This window comes from Cydia pomonella, chromosome 12, assembly GCF_033807575.1.
Source record: "Cydia pomonella isolate Wapato2018A chromosome 12, ilCydPomo1, whole genome shotgun sequence".
Lineage (NCBI taxonomy): Eukaryota > Metazoa > Arthropoda > Insecta > Lepidoptera > Tortricidae > Cydia > Cydia pomonella.
Genome location: NC_084714.1, coordinates 9,723,491 through 9,745,219, shown reverse-complemented (window position 1 = coordinate 9,745,219; position 21,729 = coordinate 9,723,491). Strand labels below are relative to the sequence as shown.

The window sequence follows — 21,729 nt, the reverse complement described above, 5'->3', positions numbered from 1 at the left end:
CCCCAACAAAATTTACATCAAAAATCTTGGTGGCTCCATTTCTTATAAATCCATCCTTGGGTTCTACTCGTAAGGAACAATCCTGCCAAAATAAATGTTTTGTCACGACGCGCATGAGCTGCACTGACAACTATAATATTTCTGCCAATAAGATAACCAGCGGTGGCAGCATGGTTGAATTTTTATCACCTATCACTATGCCTCTCACTTCGCACTTTACATACTTATTAGAACGTGACAGGCATGGTGACAGACGATAAAAATGCGACCGTGCTTAGCCCGCAGGGCAGTTTAATAATACTCAATCTTGGTGACGTGTTGTGAATGTGGACACAGTCTATGAACTTATATAGGGTAAAATTTTAATTGACACTAGTCACCTAAAATGCCAGGCATTTACACCACTTTTTGCAAGGATGCCTGCCACTATTTCCTTGTAATTAAATTGGACGTATCAATAATTAAAGGGATGCCGCCTTACCCCATGTTTTGTCGGTGCGTTTTTCAAGTTTTAAATATAGGTATACGTAGGTCCTTTTGACTTTTATAATTAATGATGTTGATGATACACTTTATTAAAGGGGCGGTGCTTGTAAAAGAATATTTACCTATCGATTGACGACACTTTTTACTTCGTTTATGATTAGCTGGACAGTACGTACTCGTTGAGATTTAACTTGTTTATAGTTCAAGTATAAATAATGTAGTATAGTACATATGTATATTAAAAATAATCGGACAGACAGACTGACATGACGAATCTATAAGGGTTCCGTTTTTTGCCATTTGGCTATTTTTTGCCATTTGGCTACGGAACCCTAAAAACATAGTTATAGTTATTTTTATTTTACTGCCAATTACCCTGTTATCAGCCTATAAAGGAAAGAAGTCATCGGCAGAAGCAGAGGTCATAAACGAGTGTTACTGTTAGCGAGTGCGCGGCAAGGAATGCGGGGCGCCAGGAATGTGGCCCGGGCAAGAAATGCCCTCGCCAGTACCATCGTGGACACATTTAACTGACAATTCTTAAACCTTATAGCAAAGACATAAGGTCTGCGAATTATCATTTGAAAATGCTGCTTAGTATAGCGCTCGATGGAAAACATTCGCAAGCTCGTGCATGCGTGCTCTTTCAGCTCATACATTGAGAAAGTTTTTCCCGTACAAGAGATAAGTATAGAGGTAGAGACGTATGCAAAAATATCGTCTCATAGAAAAAGGCAGTGCATAACTTTGTTTTACCCTAGGAAAATGAAAGGAATCCGCGGAAGAAAACATCACATGCCAATAATTTAGGAACATTCCCTGCAATTTCTTTTAAATAATATTAATTACATAACGTTTTTAATATTTGCAAACTACGGATAAAGAGGTATGTTTTTATAGTGTCAATCTATTTCGATTTTACCGGGCGCTAGGCTCTTTCACCACCAATAAATTGGGCATTGTATGCAATTTGTTGGACTACCGCGTACAAGCAATTAAGTCGAGCAGCAGAGGCCATAAACAGTTGTTATGAGCGCGCGACAAGCAATGCGCGGAGCGAGGAATGTGGGCTGGCATGATGTGCCACCATCGGAGAAAAAAGTTTGCCAGCTCTGCATATAGTGCGCTCAGGTCTTTCAGTCGTTATCAGCCGGCTAGAAAAATAACTAATAAGGATAGCATGCAATTTGTTTGACTACCACGTGCAAGCAGTTAAGTCGAGGAGGACATATACGATTCTTATGAGCGCGCGACAAGGAATGCGCAGAGCGAGGAATTTGACCCGGCATGATGCCACCACCGGAGAGAAGGTTTGCAAGCTCTAGTCTCTCAATCGTTTTCATCCGGCCTCGAACGTATCGCACCTACGCACCCATCGCACACGACGGATTTTAGTATTCTTTGTGCACAAGTGCGTCCACTGATCCGTTGCGTGAGATGCGTCCGATGTGTGCGATGCGGCCCTGTGGACGTTTACCTTTAGGTTCTTTTTATTAGTTCGAGGCCGGATGAAAACATGATCATGTTCTGTAATAAGTTTGTTTAGTGGAAAACTGGCTTACAGCCCACAAAATGATAAGTAGTTACAGTAGCTCATGAACTCTTCAACTCTAAGGGCGTCACAACTGTCACATGATTGTTTTACAATAATTTTAATCGGCCTTGTTTTTGTTTAGGCAGTCATTCACGCAGCTTGTTAATCACACTTTCATATACTTTTCCGTCCCCATTTCACTATTCCCGTTCCGATATCCTATACATTATATATGCCAATCCAAATCCTCCCAACTTGTTTTGTGCGATTGCGTAACCAACATGGAATCATGTAAGCATTCTTACTCATGATTGAATTCCATGCGGATCTAAGTTAACTAAAACTATCTTTGATTACTTGTTTAGGCAGGTACTATAGAAACGGATTGAGCCTCCTATTCGCCTTCTTCCGTGTTGCCATTAGCGAAACCCGCCCAACGTTAGGCGTGGTACGGTTCATATTACATGATTGGGCGGGCGGGCCAGTACATAAGTACCATCGCATTTAACGGCCCGAATAGCTATAACGGAACTGAGGCAGTAGGTATTCAGGGTTGTTTTTTTCTTGACTGCCTTAGAAAAAAAGGTAACGATTTTAATGTATTAGGTTACATTACCTATGAAATTGGCGTTTTGTATGGAGAACTTTAACGAAATTAGATTTCTTATACAATGAATTTTGCGGATTATTTTGTGATGGCATTAAACCAAACAAATTTTTGCCAGTAATCTGAGACCTTTTTAAGGCACATTTACTATCTCATATTTCTTTTAAATCTGTCCCGTCAGTAAAATATAAGTCATTGAAATACTCGAGCCGACAGCACATGAAAAGAGCTGTTTTCAGGGCGGTATTCTGAATACATAAAACAATAAAAGTAGCAAATAATTGTATGTAATATTGTTGTTATGTAGCGCACTAATCAAATTAAAAAATACTTCGAAGTTACTATTAAAATAAATAAACTGTAATATGACTAATACTTATGAACAAAAACGCCAATTTCATAGGTAATGACCTAATATATGATCCTAATATAGCGGAGTATACCTATATTGTGACCACGGTCGGCAAAACGCCCCACGCTGCGGTCACATATTTGTATTTGAAAATTGCTTGTAAAAATTGTAAAATTGATGGAAACAGTATAGGTATGATCCATTTTTTGTTCATTTATTTAAAATAGTACTACATCGTTAAATATAATCTGTCTTTATATTGATGATATCCCTTATGTTCAGCTATAAATATTTGTGTAACAATTATGCAGCCGGGATGCAGTTCTGCCATAATTGCAGTTAGACTGGATTTCGTATATGTTTCTATATGACTTACGGATTATCAATGCAGCCATTACAATACCTGGGTAAATGTCTGCACTATTGATTCGCATTTACAAGAAAAATAACTCGCATATTCAGATCTTGGGAATTTATAATTTAAACCTCATTAAAATGTTGTTTTGAGAACGTTTTTACGAAGTCGTTAAGAAAATTAATGCTTTCCCACTAAAAATGTTTTCCCTATTAACTTGATTGACTTATTATCTTGCTATTGAGATTAATATTAAATTATCGACATCGCCTCTATAACAAACATGTATTGAATATATTCCTAGAGGCCAATTTAAACTTACATTATGACCTCAAAATTATACCTAAATGATATCAGTCGCGCGTGAATTTTGCTCGTACTTGTCCGTATCTACACGTATTGGCGCGAGCGAGACGCACGAGCGTCTGTCATCATTTTAATGTCACAATATAAGTAGGCATTAGCCTCCTAGATTCGGACGCAGGCACTGCCAGTAATGAGATTCACGCTGTTTGTTGGGGCGTAGAGTCCAAATTCATTTTTTGTTTCATTATATGACATAATGAGATCAAGTAGTGTGGTGATCTATTGTTGTAGACAATGCGTCTAGCAAACGTTTCTCACCGCGTACATGACTCATATAGAGCATGGCATCACGCAAACTCCTATGAGGCTCCTTGATAGTCGGTTGTATAATCAAATCACATAATACGAAATCTAAAACTGTCGTTTAATTTTAGGTCGTTTCGCTACATTTTTAACGACGTCTAAATATATGAAGTCGGTCATCATGTTTTCATCTGGTGTTGCAATGCATCTTAGAAGACTGTGCGGCGGCGGGCGCGCCGGCATGCTCGGCGCGGCACCCGCGATTCGCTCCCGCCACTGTTAACTCTGTGTGGTCAAGTAGGTATGCAGTGCTAACTGGACCCGAGAAAGTCGTCTATTTCGAAATTGTGTGTTGCGTGATTCCGATATGCGGTGTCGCTGCGGTGCCGCGGAGTCTGGTGCGCGTTGCGATCGGTCGGCGGCGCGCTGTCTGCACGTTCTTCCGGACGCAGCGCACAGCGCACCCGTCCAACCAGTCGCAGCGCACCGCCCGCTGCCTGCCGCAGGCGATCGGCCTTCGGAGCCGAATAATTAAATCGAGAGAACGACGCCGGCGTTGTCGGACCCCGAAGAAGCGGTCGCGGAAGGCGCTGCCAGCCTTGATGGCGCTGATCTGCGCAATCGCGGCCGGTTTGCGGTGTGAATTGCGTCGTAGCTCCGCGTTTCTCATACGCCCTCGTAGACTGTTTGATCGGCTTGCAATTTTGAACGATGACGACTTACGGTCAAGAATTTTGTGAAGTCGTACCTACCTCACAATCTGAGGCGCTCGCTAGGTTCTTGAGCGTCGGAATTAGCTAAACTGCCTTATGAACGTACTCGTATTACTTACCTAAAACGTTTTAAATATGTCAAATATTCTACAGATACATGTTTCAACACTCTCAGCCATCTTTACCAGTTATAATTCTTTGTTCTGAGGGCCTCATGGATGCAAATTTTGTCTTTTCTTTTCCGAAAGTTAACGTTTGGTACCTACGGGGGCCTAATTTCCAGCGGCGAGGCGTCAAACATACTCGTTGAGATAACCTAAACTATATTAGTCTGCTTGTTGCTGTTCCAAGGCACCTCAAAGGTGCAAAACTCGCGCCACGCCTTCTTATCTTCAGCGATCCTTCAGGCCTCGCTCCTGCTCAACCCGACCGCTCGTAGCTCACTTTCGAAGAGTGTACAGGGCGCCCGGAGCCACGGCTTCCGTCCGGCAGATTCCAACCGAAAGTGATGATTGCGTTGTTCGTTTCGCCTCTTCGAATATTAGTATGTCCTATCGATCTCCATTTCCGTATCGGCTTACCTGTGTATTACGATAATGAGCTCTATTGATTTATATTAGGTGAGCCGGTGGGAATCATGATCTATAGATACTCCTAATTTCTTGTTGTGACTTCGAGCTTAACTGCCTCATGTATGCCGCATGTATTTTCTTAAATTATGGGTATTTGAACATGGGCCATATACATTAAAAACTATAAATAGTATCTACTTTATTTCATATAGAGTGTTTTTTATAACCTGCAATATTTTACGATATGTATATATTATAGGATAGGTCATATTAAGCAACTTTTACTATCGGACCAACCCCGAAATCCGAAAAAAAAATGGCGGTTTCATACATTTTGGCTGGTCTCATGTTCGTATTTTCTATGGGAGGTTCAATTTTTTTTCTGAATATCGGAGTTGATCCCATAGTAAAAGTTGCTCAGTATGACCTATGCATTTACATCTTAAAATATTGCAGGGTATTAAAAAAACAACCTCATATTGATAGTCTGATCATCATTACGATAGCACGTAGTTTGGAAATCACAGAATAACGAAATGCGATAATTTCTTATTCAAGTTGACGTAAACGGATGGGGTAATAGAGCCATCAACTGTTACGAAGCCAGATCGCGTGTACCTAAATGTAGATAAAAGCAAAGACGGAGCTAATGTCTCTATTAATTGATTCAGCTTAATTATTGTATTAGCACAGTTGAAGTGGAGGTAGGTGGGCGAGTAGCGAGAAGGAACGACGGGAGATGGACAAAACAGGTTACTGAAAAAAAAAAAAAACAAAGGTTAAAGGGGACAACAAGATCGGCGATGAGACCATAGACTGAGATGGTCAGATGATGTCTGCCGAATTACAAGTGTAGGTACGCTGGGTGAAATTAGCACACCGAGGAGAGCGGCGTAATAAAGAAGCGGCCTATTTAGATAGATAGAAGTAAGTTTACATTCTGATAGTCGTTTGTTAGTGTTTTAAACGATAAAATGTTTGTTGTATTGTAGATGCTCATGTACAGTCACCATCTAGATATCATGAAATCATTATAAAGCGAAGCGAGCTCCTTGTTTTAGACAAGGTCTCTATTGTTGAGACATTTTTGCATAGTGTTTTCAATACAGAAAGAAGGAGGCTGTTGTATGTACATGTACAAGGTCTTTAAAGGGCCAGTAACGCACATACGATACCTTTGGAGTGACAAGGTTCCCTAATGTCAATTGTTTGTTGTTATGTGTTTTTTTGTGTTTAAGGTAATTATTAATTATAAACCTTGGGAAGCGGAGGCTTGGCTAATAGGAAGAGGTTAGTTTGCAATTAAGAATTGCCGAAATATTTTTTAGCTTCTAAGATTCTATATATGTTACTTTGTAGGGTATGTATCTATGAGCCTTAGTTGCCTAATAATTAACGATATTTAAGTTTTATGTTAAAATGTTATGTTCCAAAATATTTGCCGTCAGAACCTATTTTTATTATAGTTATTGTTAGCAGTTGTTATTCGCCGTATTGTCACCGCTATTCTCTTGAAATATGGTCCAAAATGTATTTCTTGATCTGAAACGATTTAGCAACACGTATTACTTACGTAGAAGCTTTTATTCAAATTCATCCGTGTCTCACGCATCCTGCTTGCGCGGCGACTCAACAGTCAAACGGTTCTGCGAATCGGTGGATACGTCGCAAATTGCTGCTTTCGCCGCTTGTGAATTATGCATGCGATAGCGTAAGGGCATAGCATCACGTCGCGCGGCGGTCGGCTACCCGGCCCTTGTGGCTCCGCTGAGCTAACGAACACGTTTCCACCCTTATTTTTGTTGTTGTTTCCGAAGCACAGGCAAAGTGTTTCAAAAACAAAAGAGTTGAGATGCTTTCTAGGCACGAGATACAACTTTGATGCGTTAAGTATTACTTTTTTACCAAAATATAAGAAAATTATTTACCCGAAGAATAACTTAAGAAGACCAAAAAATAAAGGAAAATATTAAATGAAAATGTTTAACATTATCTGCTAAGAACGATAAGCCATTCAAAATGTGCAAGGAACTTCTTTCAGATATAATGTACCTGCGGCTTACATAATGCCTTTCTTTGGGTTTGGAAAATGGAAACATAACAATGTTGGGCAGAACTGCAAAAAATATTTTCAATAACTTTCCGTGCCTATATAATTGTTTTTATTTTACTTGTTGCCGAACAAAACTGGGCGCGGATTAATATCATCAGGCGGTGTAACTTAAGAACATTTCAGCAGTGGCAGTAAGACGGCGAATAACTACTTCGAACTCATCTGTCTTCATCCTACGGCGTTTCAATAATTAATCTTTTAGTATGAGAAAAAGGTGTAATTATACACGGCGTGTCGACAAATGAAGTAATAAATCAAAATAAATATTGACGTCTCATCATAACCGTGGGAAATATCATCGCAGTTATTAAGTAAGTTTTTTGTCCCCACTGGCACTTGGCTAGACATACACTAACTGAAAGTTACCTAACGCTGATTAAATTTGTCCATACGCTTGTTATCGTATCCTTACACAACTACTTTCCAAACTTTCACGTGGACATTCTCTCCCTTTGTATCGACTTGCCGCAATGTCATAATATTCGAGCTTTATTTCCTTATGAAGTAACGCATTTTGGTTGATAATGTAATGATGGTATCCTTATCAACAACAAGAATCTATAATCTTATCATCTGCTTCCTGTTCGAACGTATTTGTAGCAAATAGATGCTTTCGTATGGCTCCCCGAAAAATCGCTTGAAGTTTTGGGGCAATGCTTATATCGCTACCGCGCGTCTCTTAAAAGGAAAGTCAAGATGGTTGGTTCGAGAGGAGATTAGGTATGAGCTGCATCGTCGTGTGGGGTGGCCCTGGCGGCGTTTCCCACAGAGGCGGCTCCACGACCAGTCCGTCGGAATGTGGTCGCGGCACCGGCCCGCACTTTCACCAAAACAATTCGTTAGCGGCCTCTTTCGGCATCGCACCGCGCCTCACCCCTCCACCCCGCATACGTGAAAATTAACAACACACTGATACTTGACTCCGCGATCAGTATTTTGGATACGGGCCCTTTTAATGTACTGTCGTCGCCGAGCGCCAACAAACTTGTCCTTAAAGATTATTTAAAACTAAACACTCTGAAATCGTTAAACTTGTTACTCTTCGTATTAAAGGTTCGTCTACTTAAAAAATGGTACAATGTGGTTAGATTTTCAGATGATTCCCCCTATACACGCTATAATATAACCGGATTTGTTCATGAAATGCCCTATGGCTCCCCGTAACAAACGGCAACGCCCACATAAACTTCGTAGAGCAGGTCAAACAAATGTGACCTTTCGGTATTCTACATAAATAAATAAAAATAAATATAATAGGACATCTTACACAAATTGACCCAGTACCACAGCAAGCTCAATAAGGCTTGTGTTGTTGTGTTGTGTTGTATATTGTAAGTCAATCGAGTAAATAGTATGAAAAGGTTCAAATTTAAATTGTTTTTTTTTTAATACTCTTAGCTTTGATTAATTGAGGTCCACTGATATTCAGAATTAAAATGAGTAATATAACTTTTACGGGGTGTGTTAGCCGAGAAGATTTAATTATACATGTCAAACAATCCCGACGAATTGTTTTACATGTCAATTCTTACAGGCCACTTCTGTGACATTTCTTCAACCAAAAACGTCACTTTTGACAATGACAGATCAGTATCATCATATTGTAAGTATCATATTGGAAACAGATCTAATAACTAAAACTAGAATTAGCCTGTTACTAGTTAGTTCTACTTCTTCTCTCGTCAATGTCGTGCCGCCATGTTGTAAGTGGCAGGCTTTATATTTCTCGGCGCCGATTGTCCCTGACATTACAATCGAGCGTCATGAGCTTTCTTGTCGTGGCCATCCATTGCGTCCTTATTTAGAGAGCTACTTCGTTAATTCTATACCTATTTTGTTGTTCAGGTATGGCCAGTTGTCCGGCATGGTGGAGCCAGTGTTCGGCGTGCTGGGCGCGGTAGCGGTGGCGGCGGCGGAGCCCGCGCTGCCCTACGCGCTGGCCTTCGCCGCCGGCGCGATGATATACGTCGTCGCCGACGACATCATCCCCGAAGCCAACGCCTCGTGAGTGTTTCATTTACCTACACCAGCTGGTATTTTGCGTGCTAAGTTTCGAAAGAAGTTTTCTGTGTATATTGGTTTTGCTGGACCGCAACTTATCCTTTGCCAACGGTATTCTTGAAGGTTTTACTGTGTATACATTAAATCCCACCAAAAACATTTCATGTAAAGTGTTGCCAAGACTAACATGCGCCTATAGTTTTCACACTAAAAAGTCGTCAGATCTCTTAATACCAAGACTTTTACTCCGTTAATTCTAACCTTTTAACTCTAAAAATCCTAACTTTACAAGCTCTAACTCTATAAAGCCATTATCTTGGTTAAACAGTACAGCTTGGCCGTTTCACTGCTGTTACAAAAGTTGACCATGAGCATGTCTAATGTCACAGCAACTTTCGAACCCTGAACATGTATGTGATAATGTATTTTGTTTTTTTTTTTTTTACTGAATTTTCTTTTTTTACTGACCAAGCGACTGCGGAGCTCGAGCTAAGCGTCTCCGTTTCACCTTGAACAAAAATGTTTTCTTATTAAAATTTTTTTTTTGGTGTCAGTTTTATTAGTTTAGCTCGCATTACTACACTGATTTTCGTGTAATTTTGTGAGCACATTTGAAGAAATTACTGCAAAAAGTAAGGTCCGACCGAGATCTCGGTCTCGGTCTCGGCATTTTCGGCCAAAAATCGAGCCGAGATCTCTGGGCCAAAATGGGCCGAGATTCTTGCCGAGACCGAGAATAGGCAATGAGTTATCATTGGTGAATTTGAATTTTTCCCGCACGAGCGCCCGTTTCTTAGCCACCCGTTGGTTGCATCGCCCGGTTGGTGTGACGTTTTTGTGATTTTGATTGGTTTCGTACCCACATTTTAAGCCAATTACTTATCAAATACTAAGTGTTGGGATCGGATAGGCGCGGTTGCAAGTAATGACTAGTTCATTTGAGTCTTTTCGTTTTGTGGTTATTGTTATTGATGATTAAATAAGTGTATATTGTTATCGGGATATTTTGATACTAAATATATATATGTGTTAACGGGAAAACACAAAGCAGTAGGTAAGTACTAAAACGACACCTGTGGCGGATATTTTGGTTTACAATATAGAACTCTTTATTTTGATTATTGTTATTGTACCTCTCTTTGTCCACATCCGTACTGAAAAAACCGGCCAAGTGTGTGTCGGACCACGCATAATGGAAGGTTCCGTACCTTCATACAATACAAAAAATTAGTAGCCGCGCGTTAGTGGCACTTTCGTCGTTTTAATAAGACGATCAGTTTTTTTTATAACTCTTAAATGTCTTAACCGACCATATTCAAAATAATTTTCCTGAAAAATTATTTGCTTATTAAGCTTTATTATTTAGATATTTTTAAATTGTATTGCTCTCCCAGTTCAAAAGTTAGAGGGGATCACACAATTTTTTTGAAGCGATTATTTCCAAAAGTATTTACTTAATCAAAAAAACGTTTTTAGCAACCTTTATGTATTTTTAAATATCTATCTATGGATGAGCCACATGATTTTTTTTAAACTTTTAGTTACATTTGTTTTATTGCGACGACGAAAATAGATGTAAATATGTATTTTACAGTACATATGGGGCTACTTTATAGCACTAGTGCGAGAAGTAGCATATTACGTTACTGTGTCGAACATTTAAAGGGCCATATGTACTGTAAAACGTTGTACGATACATGTGCGAATAGGTAATTCGCAACTCGTGTCGATTTAAAACACTCCCTTCGGTCGTGTTTTAATTTATCGCCACTCGTTTCGAATTTCCTATTTTTCGCACTTGTATCGTAATGTACTATTCTAAATATGTTCTCGTGTCAGTGATGTATTATCTTTATGAGAATAAATGTCTTTAAACCTAAACCTAACTTTTTTCTGATAAATCGTTGAATTTCAATTATAAAACATTTTTAGTGCAAAATTCGTCTTTTTTTTCTATTTTATAAATTCTCGGTCTCTGCTTACTGCCATCTTTCGACACATAATAAAAACTTTTAGAATACCATTTGACTTTGATCCTTATTCATTCACTGATATGTGTTCAATTTGTTAAATATCAAAAAGTGGCGCCATCTTACCGGGCACTACCCAAAGGTTATGGCGCCATCGCTCGAAACGATGCTGCTATACCTTTGGCTTTGATCTATTAGATGGCGCCACTTTTTTAATTTAACAAATTTAACTCATATCAGTAAAAGAATAAGGATCAAAGTCAAATGGCGTTCTAAAAGCTTTAATTATGTGGCAGTAAATTTACGTTTACTGTTAATTTACGTTATTTTATTTAACAATACACCTCTATTTCAAATTCTCTTTGGTTGCAAGTACTTAAAGATACATTGATTGAGTTGTAAGGTTGAGAAAGTTTACAACAAAAAACAGCGGCGATACTATAGAGGGCGCTACTTAGCTGCTTTACGTGAACCCGGTTCAAATCAGCAATTTAATTTGATTTTATTGTTGTTTTTTTAATAGCATTCCAATCACTGCTACCACACAATATTTCACGATTCTAGGACTTCAGGGACCAATGTTTTCAGGTTTGTGGGTATTTTTAGGTATCCTCATTTTAAGGAGTTGCAGGGTGAAAGTTACAGATATCTCGTGACCACATGTGTTTGCATACAGACCCGTCTCTACATGCCAAATTTCAGCCTTCTAAGACTTCAGCAAGTAGTCTATCTTTTCTATGACACGAATTTCATATGGCTTGGACAGTGAAAATTAAGGTATCTATAAAATCTAAAGTATAATAGGTAGCCTAATAAAACTTGGTACTTTTGATAAGTCTACTGACTACATAATACCTTAAAAATTCTAGCTCTCTAGCGTTATTCAAACCGACACTACGAGGGTTCGAAAATACGTCAAAACGTGCCGAGAAAAGATGGGCACTGCCGTAAAAGGCTTTGTCTTGTCTGTGTGACGGCCGTGCCCCCTGATACCCATACTCAGACATATCAGAATTTCTAATGTTTTGAATCAACGCCGGCAAGTGTCCGATGAGACTATTAACAAGTGTATGAATATGAATATGTACTCGTAAGTACATGCACCTACCAACCAACAAGGTCCTCATAAGGGCGCTGTCTGTTGAGCTCTCAAAGTCTCTTGGTAAGCTAGTCATCTTTGCTGAGTTTTCGAAGGAACGGTCCGACGTCAAATCATCAACATCTTCAAGTGGTAAGTTTAGCTATATTTTCACGTCACCTTAGTTTTTTTTAAAATATGTAGGTATAATGCTTTTACTTCAATTCCTAGTAAAACTACTAGTATGTATGTAAACATCATGAATTAGCTGGGTTTTATTTTATCACATAAATACATGATGGTACCAAATTTATACAAACAAATTCCTACCAAAGCTAAAAAAAGCTCAATAAAATATTCTGATGTACCAACAATTCCCCCAACGAGACGAGACCTTGGATTTGACCCACAAAGCTTAAGGACGAGCTTTATGTGCCCCTCACAGACAGCCCGGCCCTTAATCCCGGTTCCGGTGCCGATAACGTTACCCTTTATTGCTCCCGTGATCAAACGATGTCACGCAAAGATGCCCATTAGAAGACCTTATCATCTTGTAGTAAGGATTACGAATGGTTAGTTTAACTGTATCATCGGTGGTACTCATCATCTTCAAACGCACGATTCTAATGAATGTGAGATACTTATCTTATATTCATTGAAGTTTTAGATAGACACAAATTTCCTTTAACTTTATTTTGCTCAGTGAATTTGCTTTGAATAGGATAGGAATTACATTAGTCATTACGTAAATATCTAAATGCGTTATTGCCTTACTTATTTGTTTAACTGTTAAATTCGGTATCCTTTCTGGTGTTTCAGCTCTTGTGATAATGGGAATTATGTTTACTGATCGCAGCATGCCGTTCTAGCTTGTCTATGTCATATGAAATACTCGTAACAATCAGCAGTATTGGTTACCGACGTTGTGATTGGCCGCCTTCGGCTGCTGTCATAATTGGATTGACGAGGGTCGCGAACAATCAAGGAATTGTTCCATATTCGACATATCGGGATCGGACGGGAACGTCGCAGTTCGTTAGCGTGTGAAGACCGTGGGTACTGCGTCTTGGTTACACTTCCCCTTGCCGACGGTTATTGTCCGTCTCGAGCATTGTCCGCGACCGGTCTCGGCCCCTCGATACCAGTATACCCTGATTGACTAATTGTTGATGCATCCTCGCAAGCAGCTCAGGATTCGCATTGTCATATCCGCTTCCTAACGTACAATTATTTGTTATCTTCACGTGTCGCCGAAGGACAGATGTCTACGCTAAGCCGATTACCATATAAATATAAGCAATGTGCAAGGAACACCTTGTTTATCTTTATCAATTACGGTTAAAGTGTACCGCGTGTAAAGTTAAATTAATTAGAGAGAGTGTAGATGCGTGTGCGACCACCTGACACGCCTACGCGAAGCACGCGCGCGCATCACTTAGCCCGATTAACATTGTTATAAAACATGATGATTGTTTATCATAAATAAACAAAGGTACACCTACTAGATGCCGCCGCAGGGGAAGCTTATTATACGGTAGCTTACGCCTGACACTCCACTTTAGTGTCGTGTCAACTGAAATTTCCTCGGCTTTTCTTCATATTAATTGAGCGTAGCAGAGCTTGTTAAAGAGCAATTTTCGTATTAAACGAGACAATAGTGCAGCGGTGGTGTTGTGGCGACGGAATGGCACGCAAATACCCCGACAGAAATAGCGGCGCGCCGTCTCACACCCTGGCCGACGCGACGGCTAGGCTGCGGCCACACGGCCGTCGCTCTCACAAAACAGGCTCCTGCTGCTAACATTCGTAGCAGAAGGTATTTTTTGAGTTTATCTTTCATTATTCTTACTCACCCATGACGCGACATAAAGTTGTGATTTGGGTCATGATAAATAAATAAATAATAAATAAATATTATAGAACATTATTACACAAATTGACTAAGTCCCACAGTAAGCTCAATAAGGCTAGTGTTGAGGGTGGGTCTCTATTGTTTCCCATAAAGTTTTAAGTCATAATGTATTGTTTGTCCGCATTTTCGTTAGTCATAATTTGGTTTTTCTCAGAAACGCGTAACTTTTCAGGATTGCCATAAAACAAACCTAACCTAACCTAACCTATCTATAGGATAATCTAAGGAAATTCCTGAAAAGTTAACGGTTTCAGAGTTATGACTAATGATAATATGACTATCATTACATTATGACTTTCAATAATTATGTCAAACAAAGGGATCCGGTTGAGGGTACTTAGACAACGATATATATAATATATAAATATTTATAAATACTTAAATAGATAGAAAACACCCATGACTCAGGAACAAATATTCATGCTCATCACACGAATAAATGCCTTTACCAGGATTTGAACCCGGGACCATCAGCTTCGTAGGCAGGGTCACTACCCACTAGGCCAAACCGGTCGTCACATGATATTTGTTATAAATATAAAAATACTAAAATACTTGGCTGATTCGGGTTTGAATCAATCGGGCCGTATTTTGATTAGCTTAAGCGTTTACCTGTGAATGAAGCGAGAATTCAGTTACCAGTGAACTGGGGTTACTTTGATTCGCGGGGTAATATTAATTGTGGATTAATGATAACGAATGCGTGTTTATATAAGAATTTTATGATGTGGTTGGCAATTTTAACAGAAATACATACACGATGAAAGCGTTCAGGAACAAATTCCTTATACTTAGTTTAAAATCGATAGTCAATGTTGCCCCACAAATCAAAGTAAGCCCAGTTTACCGTGTTCATGAAACTTACCACAATGGCCTCTAATATAAACCACTGTTTATTAGTTTTCCCAACATAGTTAATCGACCCCTATTTTTATAGCATGAGACTCGACATGTCCGAGATCGCCATTTGTAATAACTCAAAACCAGTATTAAAATCTTTATCTTCACCCCTAACGGTAACTAACGGCCTGATTATAATTATTACATATGTTAAAAATGAGTTCTGGATACGATATGGATCGGATCTACCTGTACCTAATTTTTGACGTAACTTAAAATTAGAATCAGACCATTTAATTATTTTATCTGGAAGCAAAATATTTAAAGTTTCAGCGTAAGAAAAATCTCGCACTCCCGTTCCCATGCGTGTCAACTCTCGGCAACTGTACGATTTGATAAAACACTCGAAATGTTTGACTACAAAACCGTTATCTCTCATTCTTATCACGGCTTGGAATGCAATGGCGCCTGCCGCTGCATTGTGGAGCATGTACGGTCGACAGTCTGTGGACAATGTTCCGGAACATGACCACGTGTCGAACATTATGTAAAGCGGGTCACATACTTTAAAGGTCGGATAACGAGAAAGGTTTTTACTACCTAGTATTTGTATGTGGTTGTCTATTGCTGGTATGGGTATTTAAAAAATAAATATCTACGTGTAAGTGCTTACGCTCTTATTCCATAGGTTATGTAAATATTATTGCTTACTGCAAATTCTCATATGAAAATAAAAATGCTTTTAAGTACTCTTCTTCTAACCACTTCATTAAATGCTATGAATGCTGCAAATGTTTTAACATATCGGTATATGACTATGAATAAATCAATAAATTTTACTGTATTGTAAACATTTTAATTATTTTAATAACAATTACTTTTGATGCCACGCTGACCATACGCTTCCATGAGCCGTGGCAAACAAGCCGGGACAAAGCGAGGATGAATGATAATTACTCTTTATCGAATTAATTGAATAGAATACGAGTATCATGTCTTTAAATGCAATACGTGTAAACAAAAAACTGATTTATTAATTTCACTTAAGCCTGTATCTCGACTTATCAACCTATTCCCGCCAGACATCCCACCCAAACATTAACAAAGCTACAATATTTTTCAGTTAGTTATTTCAATGAAATGTCAACTATAATCCCAATATAAAGCAATGTCTGCGCGGCACGGCGCGTCGCGTCTATTTGCAGTGGCGCACAGGGCGGCCGCAGCCTCGCTTACAGCTTCAGCGTGGGCTTGTCACCGTCTCGCCACTGTCAATAATAAATATATGAAATTACGCGGATGGGGCCGGTGACGCCGCTCTAGTTTGTCTGTGGCTTACGTCACTGTCTGGGAATCCGGCGCGGCGGCTGCGCTCCCTGACCTACCTCCAGCGCTGCACTCACCCCCCGCTTACTACCCTAAGGGCGGCCTCCTGAAACCGCTCGCAATATGTCAATACTTGTCGATTTTACCAACTGTAGGATTGCCGGAATCATTCTGAATATTTTGCAAATCCAAGTGGCATTATAATTTTGATACACTTAATAGAAATCGACGAGTTAATATGTGCTGTCAATCAACAGATTATATTATATGTACTATGTAATCTGTTTGTAAACACAGAACTGCACAGGAGTTGAACAAGTTCTGAAATATGAAAGTGATTTGCGTCAAACATTAGCAAACAAGCAAATGCTAATGAAGACTTTAGAGCCATTTTCAGCAAGTTATATTGAATCTCAGTTAGTTTTTAAAATTCCTTTGAATAACTCTATAGACGACAAGACAAAAATTCAACCAGTAAATCCAAGAAGAGAGTAAGATCGACTACAAACATTTTCCTAGCAAATTTTCAGTCAAGGGAAAAATCGTGGGAAAACCAAGCAACCCTCTGGGTAAAATGTCAGGTGGCAGGTGGATATCACGCTCGCTCCTGGTATTTAATTCCATCGACAAATCAACCAAAAGACAACTGAGCGGACCCCGGGCATCTTTGAGGTGAATTCGGGAAAGCGCTAAGAGAAAGATGGGTACCTACTATTAGACTGTCCATTCGCGGTGTATGATTAATTAATCATTTTATTTGTTGATTACTCTAATATCCCTTTAAGCAACAGTGTATGAAGTCTGTTTAGATTTGGTTAGAGTCAATAGGGAAATACGGCAGTTAATTAATGATGATTTGAGCAAATAAAGTAACGGTCACCAATTTTCAATGACTTTTCGATGCGGTGCGCGAGATACAAATAGGGTTAGTAGTCCATTGAATGAGTCCCTCCAAGGGGGGTCTAGAGTGCGTGAGTTAGTAACGTAAGATGTTTCTTCGGAAACATGTCAAGAGTCCCTAGGTAATAAACATACTAAAACCCCGGGACACTAGGAGAAGCCCCGGAGTGGGGGGAGGGGGGGAAAGGGTCCATTTTTTAATTTTTCGCTTAAATCTCAAAAACGGTACATGTTAGAGAAAAACTTTCAAGGAAAAGTTGAAAGGCCATAAAATTATCTACAAGTTGTATCTAAATCATTTTTTTCTATTCCCAGCCGTTTTCGAGCTACACTAGAGGAAAAAAAAAAAAGTTCAAGTATCGTAACTACCCTAATAAAATTCAATTCCTCCTAAACGCCTCCATGGTGGAATCTGGTTATTTTATCAATGTTAGACCTAATTATGAGCAATCTATCGGTACCGGTCACAAGTTGCACTTTTGAGCTTTTTGGAAGAAAAAAAATAAAAAGTTCAAGTTGCGTAACTACCCTAATATAATATTTTGACAATCGATTCCTCCTAAAGGCTTCCATGGAGGAATGTGTTTTTTTTACCAATGATAGACCTAATTAAGAGCAATCTATCAGTACCGGTCACAAGTTGCACTTTTGAGCTTTTTGGAAGAAAAAAAATAAAAAGTTCAAGTATCGTAACTACCCTAATAAAATTCAATTCCCCGTAAACGCCTCCGTGGTGGAATCTGGTATTTTTATCAATGATAGATCTAATTATGAGCAATCTATCTGTACCGGTCACAAGTTGCACTTTTGAGTTTTTTGGAAGAAAAAAATAAAAAGATCAAGTTCAGTAACTCAAACTACCCTAATATAATATTTTGACAATCGATTCCTCCTAAAGGCTTCCATGGAGGAATGTGTTTATTTTACCAATTATAGACCTAATTAAGAGCAATCTATCAGTACCGGTCACAAGTTGCACATTTGAGTTTTTTGGAAGAAAGAAATATTTTTTGATCGATTGATGTGATAAACATGGGTATGTAGTATGGGGAAATTGTTTGAGCCAAAATCATTTTTTACTGCGTGTAACTCAGAAACGGCTGGGAATAGAAAAAAATGATTTAGGTACATTTTGTAGATAATTTTACGGCCTTTCAACTTTTCCTTGAAAGTTTTTCTCTAACATGTACCGTTTTTGAGTTTTAAGCGAAAAATGAAAAAATGGACCCTTTCCCCCCCTCCCCCCCACTCCGGGGCTCCTCCTAGTGTCCCGGGGTTTTAGTATGTTTATTACCTAGGGACTCTTGACATGTTTCCGAAGAAACATCTTACGTTACTAACTCACGCACTCTAGAACTTTTTATTCAATGGACTATAGTGGCATTATATAATAATTAAATAATAATAATTCAGCCTATATACGTCCCACTGCTGGGCACAGGCCTCCTCTCATGCGCGAGAGGGCTCGGGCTATAGTCCCCACGCTAGCCCAATGCGGATTGGGGACTTCACATACACCTTTGAATTTCTTCGCAGATGTATGCAGGTTTCCTCACGATGTTTTCCTTCACCGAAAAGCTAGTGGTAAATATCAAATGATTTTATGATTTAAAAAGCGGTGGTGGCCGAGTGGATATGACGTCCGACTTTCAATCCGGAGGTCGTGGGTTCAAATCCTGGCTCGTACCAATGAGTTTTTCGGAACTTATGTGCATTATATACGAGTAATAATATATTATGAGTTATAACTTATAAGTAACCAATTTTTTAACAGACGACAAGACTTGACAATCCGAAACTCGTTGTTTAAAAATGTATATCGCGTATCTGTTTTTTTTTTTTAACTAAAAATAGTACCGTCACTACAAGTCGATCCGTACAAACTGTTTTTCTGGAAATAATTCTAGGTATACGACTAAGTATTAAGGATTTGGGTATTCATGATCTTTCGTCACCGCTTAAAAAAGGTTACTTAACACTCAATTTAATTTCACGTCAGCTTCAATTGCGCGTCGGCATTCCGTGCGTTTTCATGATGTCAGATTATATTTAGGTGCGAATCATGTCTTGTTGGGGTTTCCCAGGGGACGTGATCGGAATCTGGCGTCGCCCGTGCCGAATTACAAGGCGGATGTAAAAACTAAACGTACTCCGGTCAACGGAGGTGTGAACCACCCACGACATAGGTACCTACTTCATATTATTTGAGATGTACGGACTATGTAAAACAAAATATCGACTATGACAGAGCGAAGTGTATATAAAATTACTATTCGTGTCATTAAGAGAGTTGCAAGAACACTCTGAAGGAAACACAAAATCTAATTTTCGACGATGTCTCGTACAAAGGAGTGGAGAAATTCAAATACCTAATCTGCGTCATTAATGATATGCAACTGAAAAGTGAAGGAAATTGATATTCGCATGTAAGGTTCTCTAAGTTGCGCAGCAGCCCTTCACTAGTTGTCAAGCGGACCCCAGGCTCCCATGAGCCGTGGCAAAATGCCGGGACAACGCGAGGAAGAAGAAGAGAATCTGAAGGAAGAAAATAAACTGCTTGTCGCTGAAAGGAAAATATTCCGGAAGATCTTGGGGCAACATAGTGAGAAGATGGTAGTTGGAGAATCCGGAAAAACCAGGAGACCTGGTGTTCGAATCGAAGATTATCGAAGAGATCAAGTCAACAAGACTCCGCTGGCTTGGTCATCTCGAGAGGATGCCAGTAGATTGAACGAGTAAAAGGGCCTCCGTGATGAACTAGTTCGACCCCAAGTACCGCTAGGAAGACCAGGTTGACAGAAATCGCCCTAAACTCCGAAAACTAGGAGGAAATCGCACGAGACAGGGCGCTGGCGCCAACTCGTATCGGAGTCCAAAACCAATTTGGGCCGAAAAGCCAACGGAGTGAGTCAAAAAAATAGCTACGCCAGTGCTGATTTTCCGATGACACCATAGTACTAGCATGCCTAAGTGTCACCATAGGTATGCTTACTATATTTGTATTCTTAATATGTAACTATGTTGTGCCGTAGTGTGGACACTCTTGGGCTTATTATTTTGAACAAATGTCATCGATTTTTATAATCCGCATGACATAATCTACATTTTAACTGATTTGCAAAATGGTGGACACTCTCAACGAATTTTTCAAACTTGGCTGACTTTACCGAATTCTGAATTTTTGGTATAAATGATTTTAGTGGTTAGACTTGAAATGAATCGACTTCTTGGCGAATGGAAATAATTTTTTTTTTTTAATGTTTATAAGTTTTTATTACTACTTGTAACTGGGTATTATCAAGCTTTACGGGTGCAGTGCATCTGTGGGCGTAATTTTATTGTAGCTGTGCGGTCGTGAGTGTACAAAGTAATTTATCGGGATTTTGGATTGACACGTAAAATTTCCAATATCTTTTTTTATTGCCTGTGCGCCTTACAATTAGACTGTCTCAACTAGATATCAGATCATATCTAGTATTCATAGCGGACAAACTTATGTACACATAGGACAAGTGGCTTATGATTCTTGCTGCTGTAGTGTTGGTCGCGTAGTCGCTTTAGTTTATAACTATAGTAAGCCTGTGGGCGCGAGAATGACGATGCTACCAAATATAGTGCAGCTGGTTACATGGTTGCTATTCGTCCTACGACAACATAAAACATAGAATGTTCTTGTAACGAAATGATTATTGGAAGAATTACTACACAATAAAAACCTTCGTTGATTGGAATATTATCCAATACACAAAACAACGGAGAAACAATTTTTGCAAGCGTTATGCGTTTTTTAATGGAGCGCGACGTCGTTTGCGTTATGTGGACGTACTTGCCTGAATTATTTGTCTTGTTTGTGCTTTAATGCCCGCTAAACTGGTTTATGAACGATTTAGACAACTCTTAAATTCTCTCATGAACTTTTATAACGTTTCTTCCTAACATTCTTGCAAACCAGCCGTTTTATTTAAAGTTGACTACACTTTTTTTAGATTGGGGAATTTTTATGTTATTAATATTCAGAATGACGAGCTTTTTCGATCCTACTAAGAAAAGTTATATAGTATGGTACTCACTCGCTGGCGACACTAAAAACGAAATAGATTACATCCTATCTTCCAAAAATCATATCGTAAAAAATGTATCTAAACTGAACCAAATTAAGTTTAACTCCGATCACCGACCGTTAAGAGCAAAACTTGATTCGACATAAAAATTCATAGACAGCTACTATTTTCCAGGAAAATTAAGCGTTTCGACAAGGAAACACTAATAGTAAACCAGGATCAATTTAACCTAAAATTAAGAAACCAATTTAGCCTTCAGAATTTTGATACAAGCCCAGATGAGATGTCCAGACACAATTC

The 21,729-nt window shown here is 39.1% G+C and overlaps 1 protein-coding gene across 1 annotated transcript in view; it reads left to right on the top strand.

The window, feature by feature from the left end:
* LOC133523476 (zinc transporter ZIP11) overlaps positions 1–21,729 on the top strand; it is a 78,724-nt gene that overhangs the window by 49,327 nt on the left and 7,668 nt on the right. Inside the window, exon 6 of the mRNA XM_061859083.1 lies at positions 9,187–9,345. Within this exon, the coding sequence (XP_061715067.1) occupies positions 9,187–9,345 (159 nt within the window). The remainder of the gene's footprint in view (positions 1–9,186; positions 9,346–21,729) is intronic.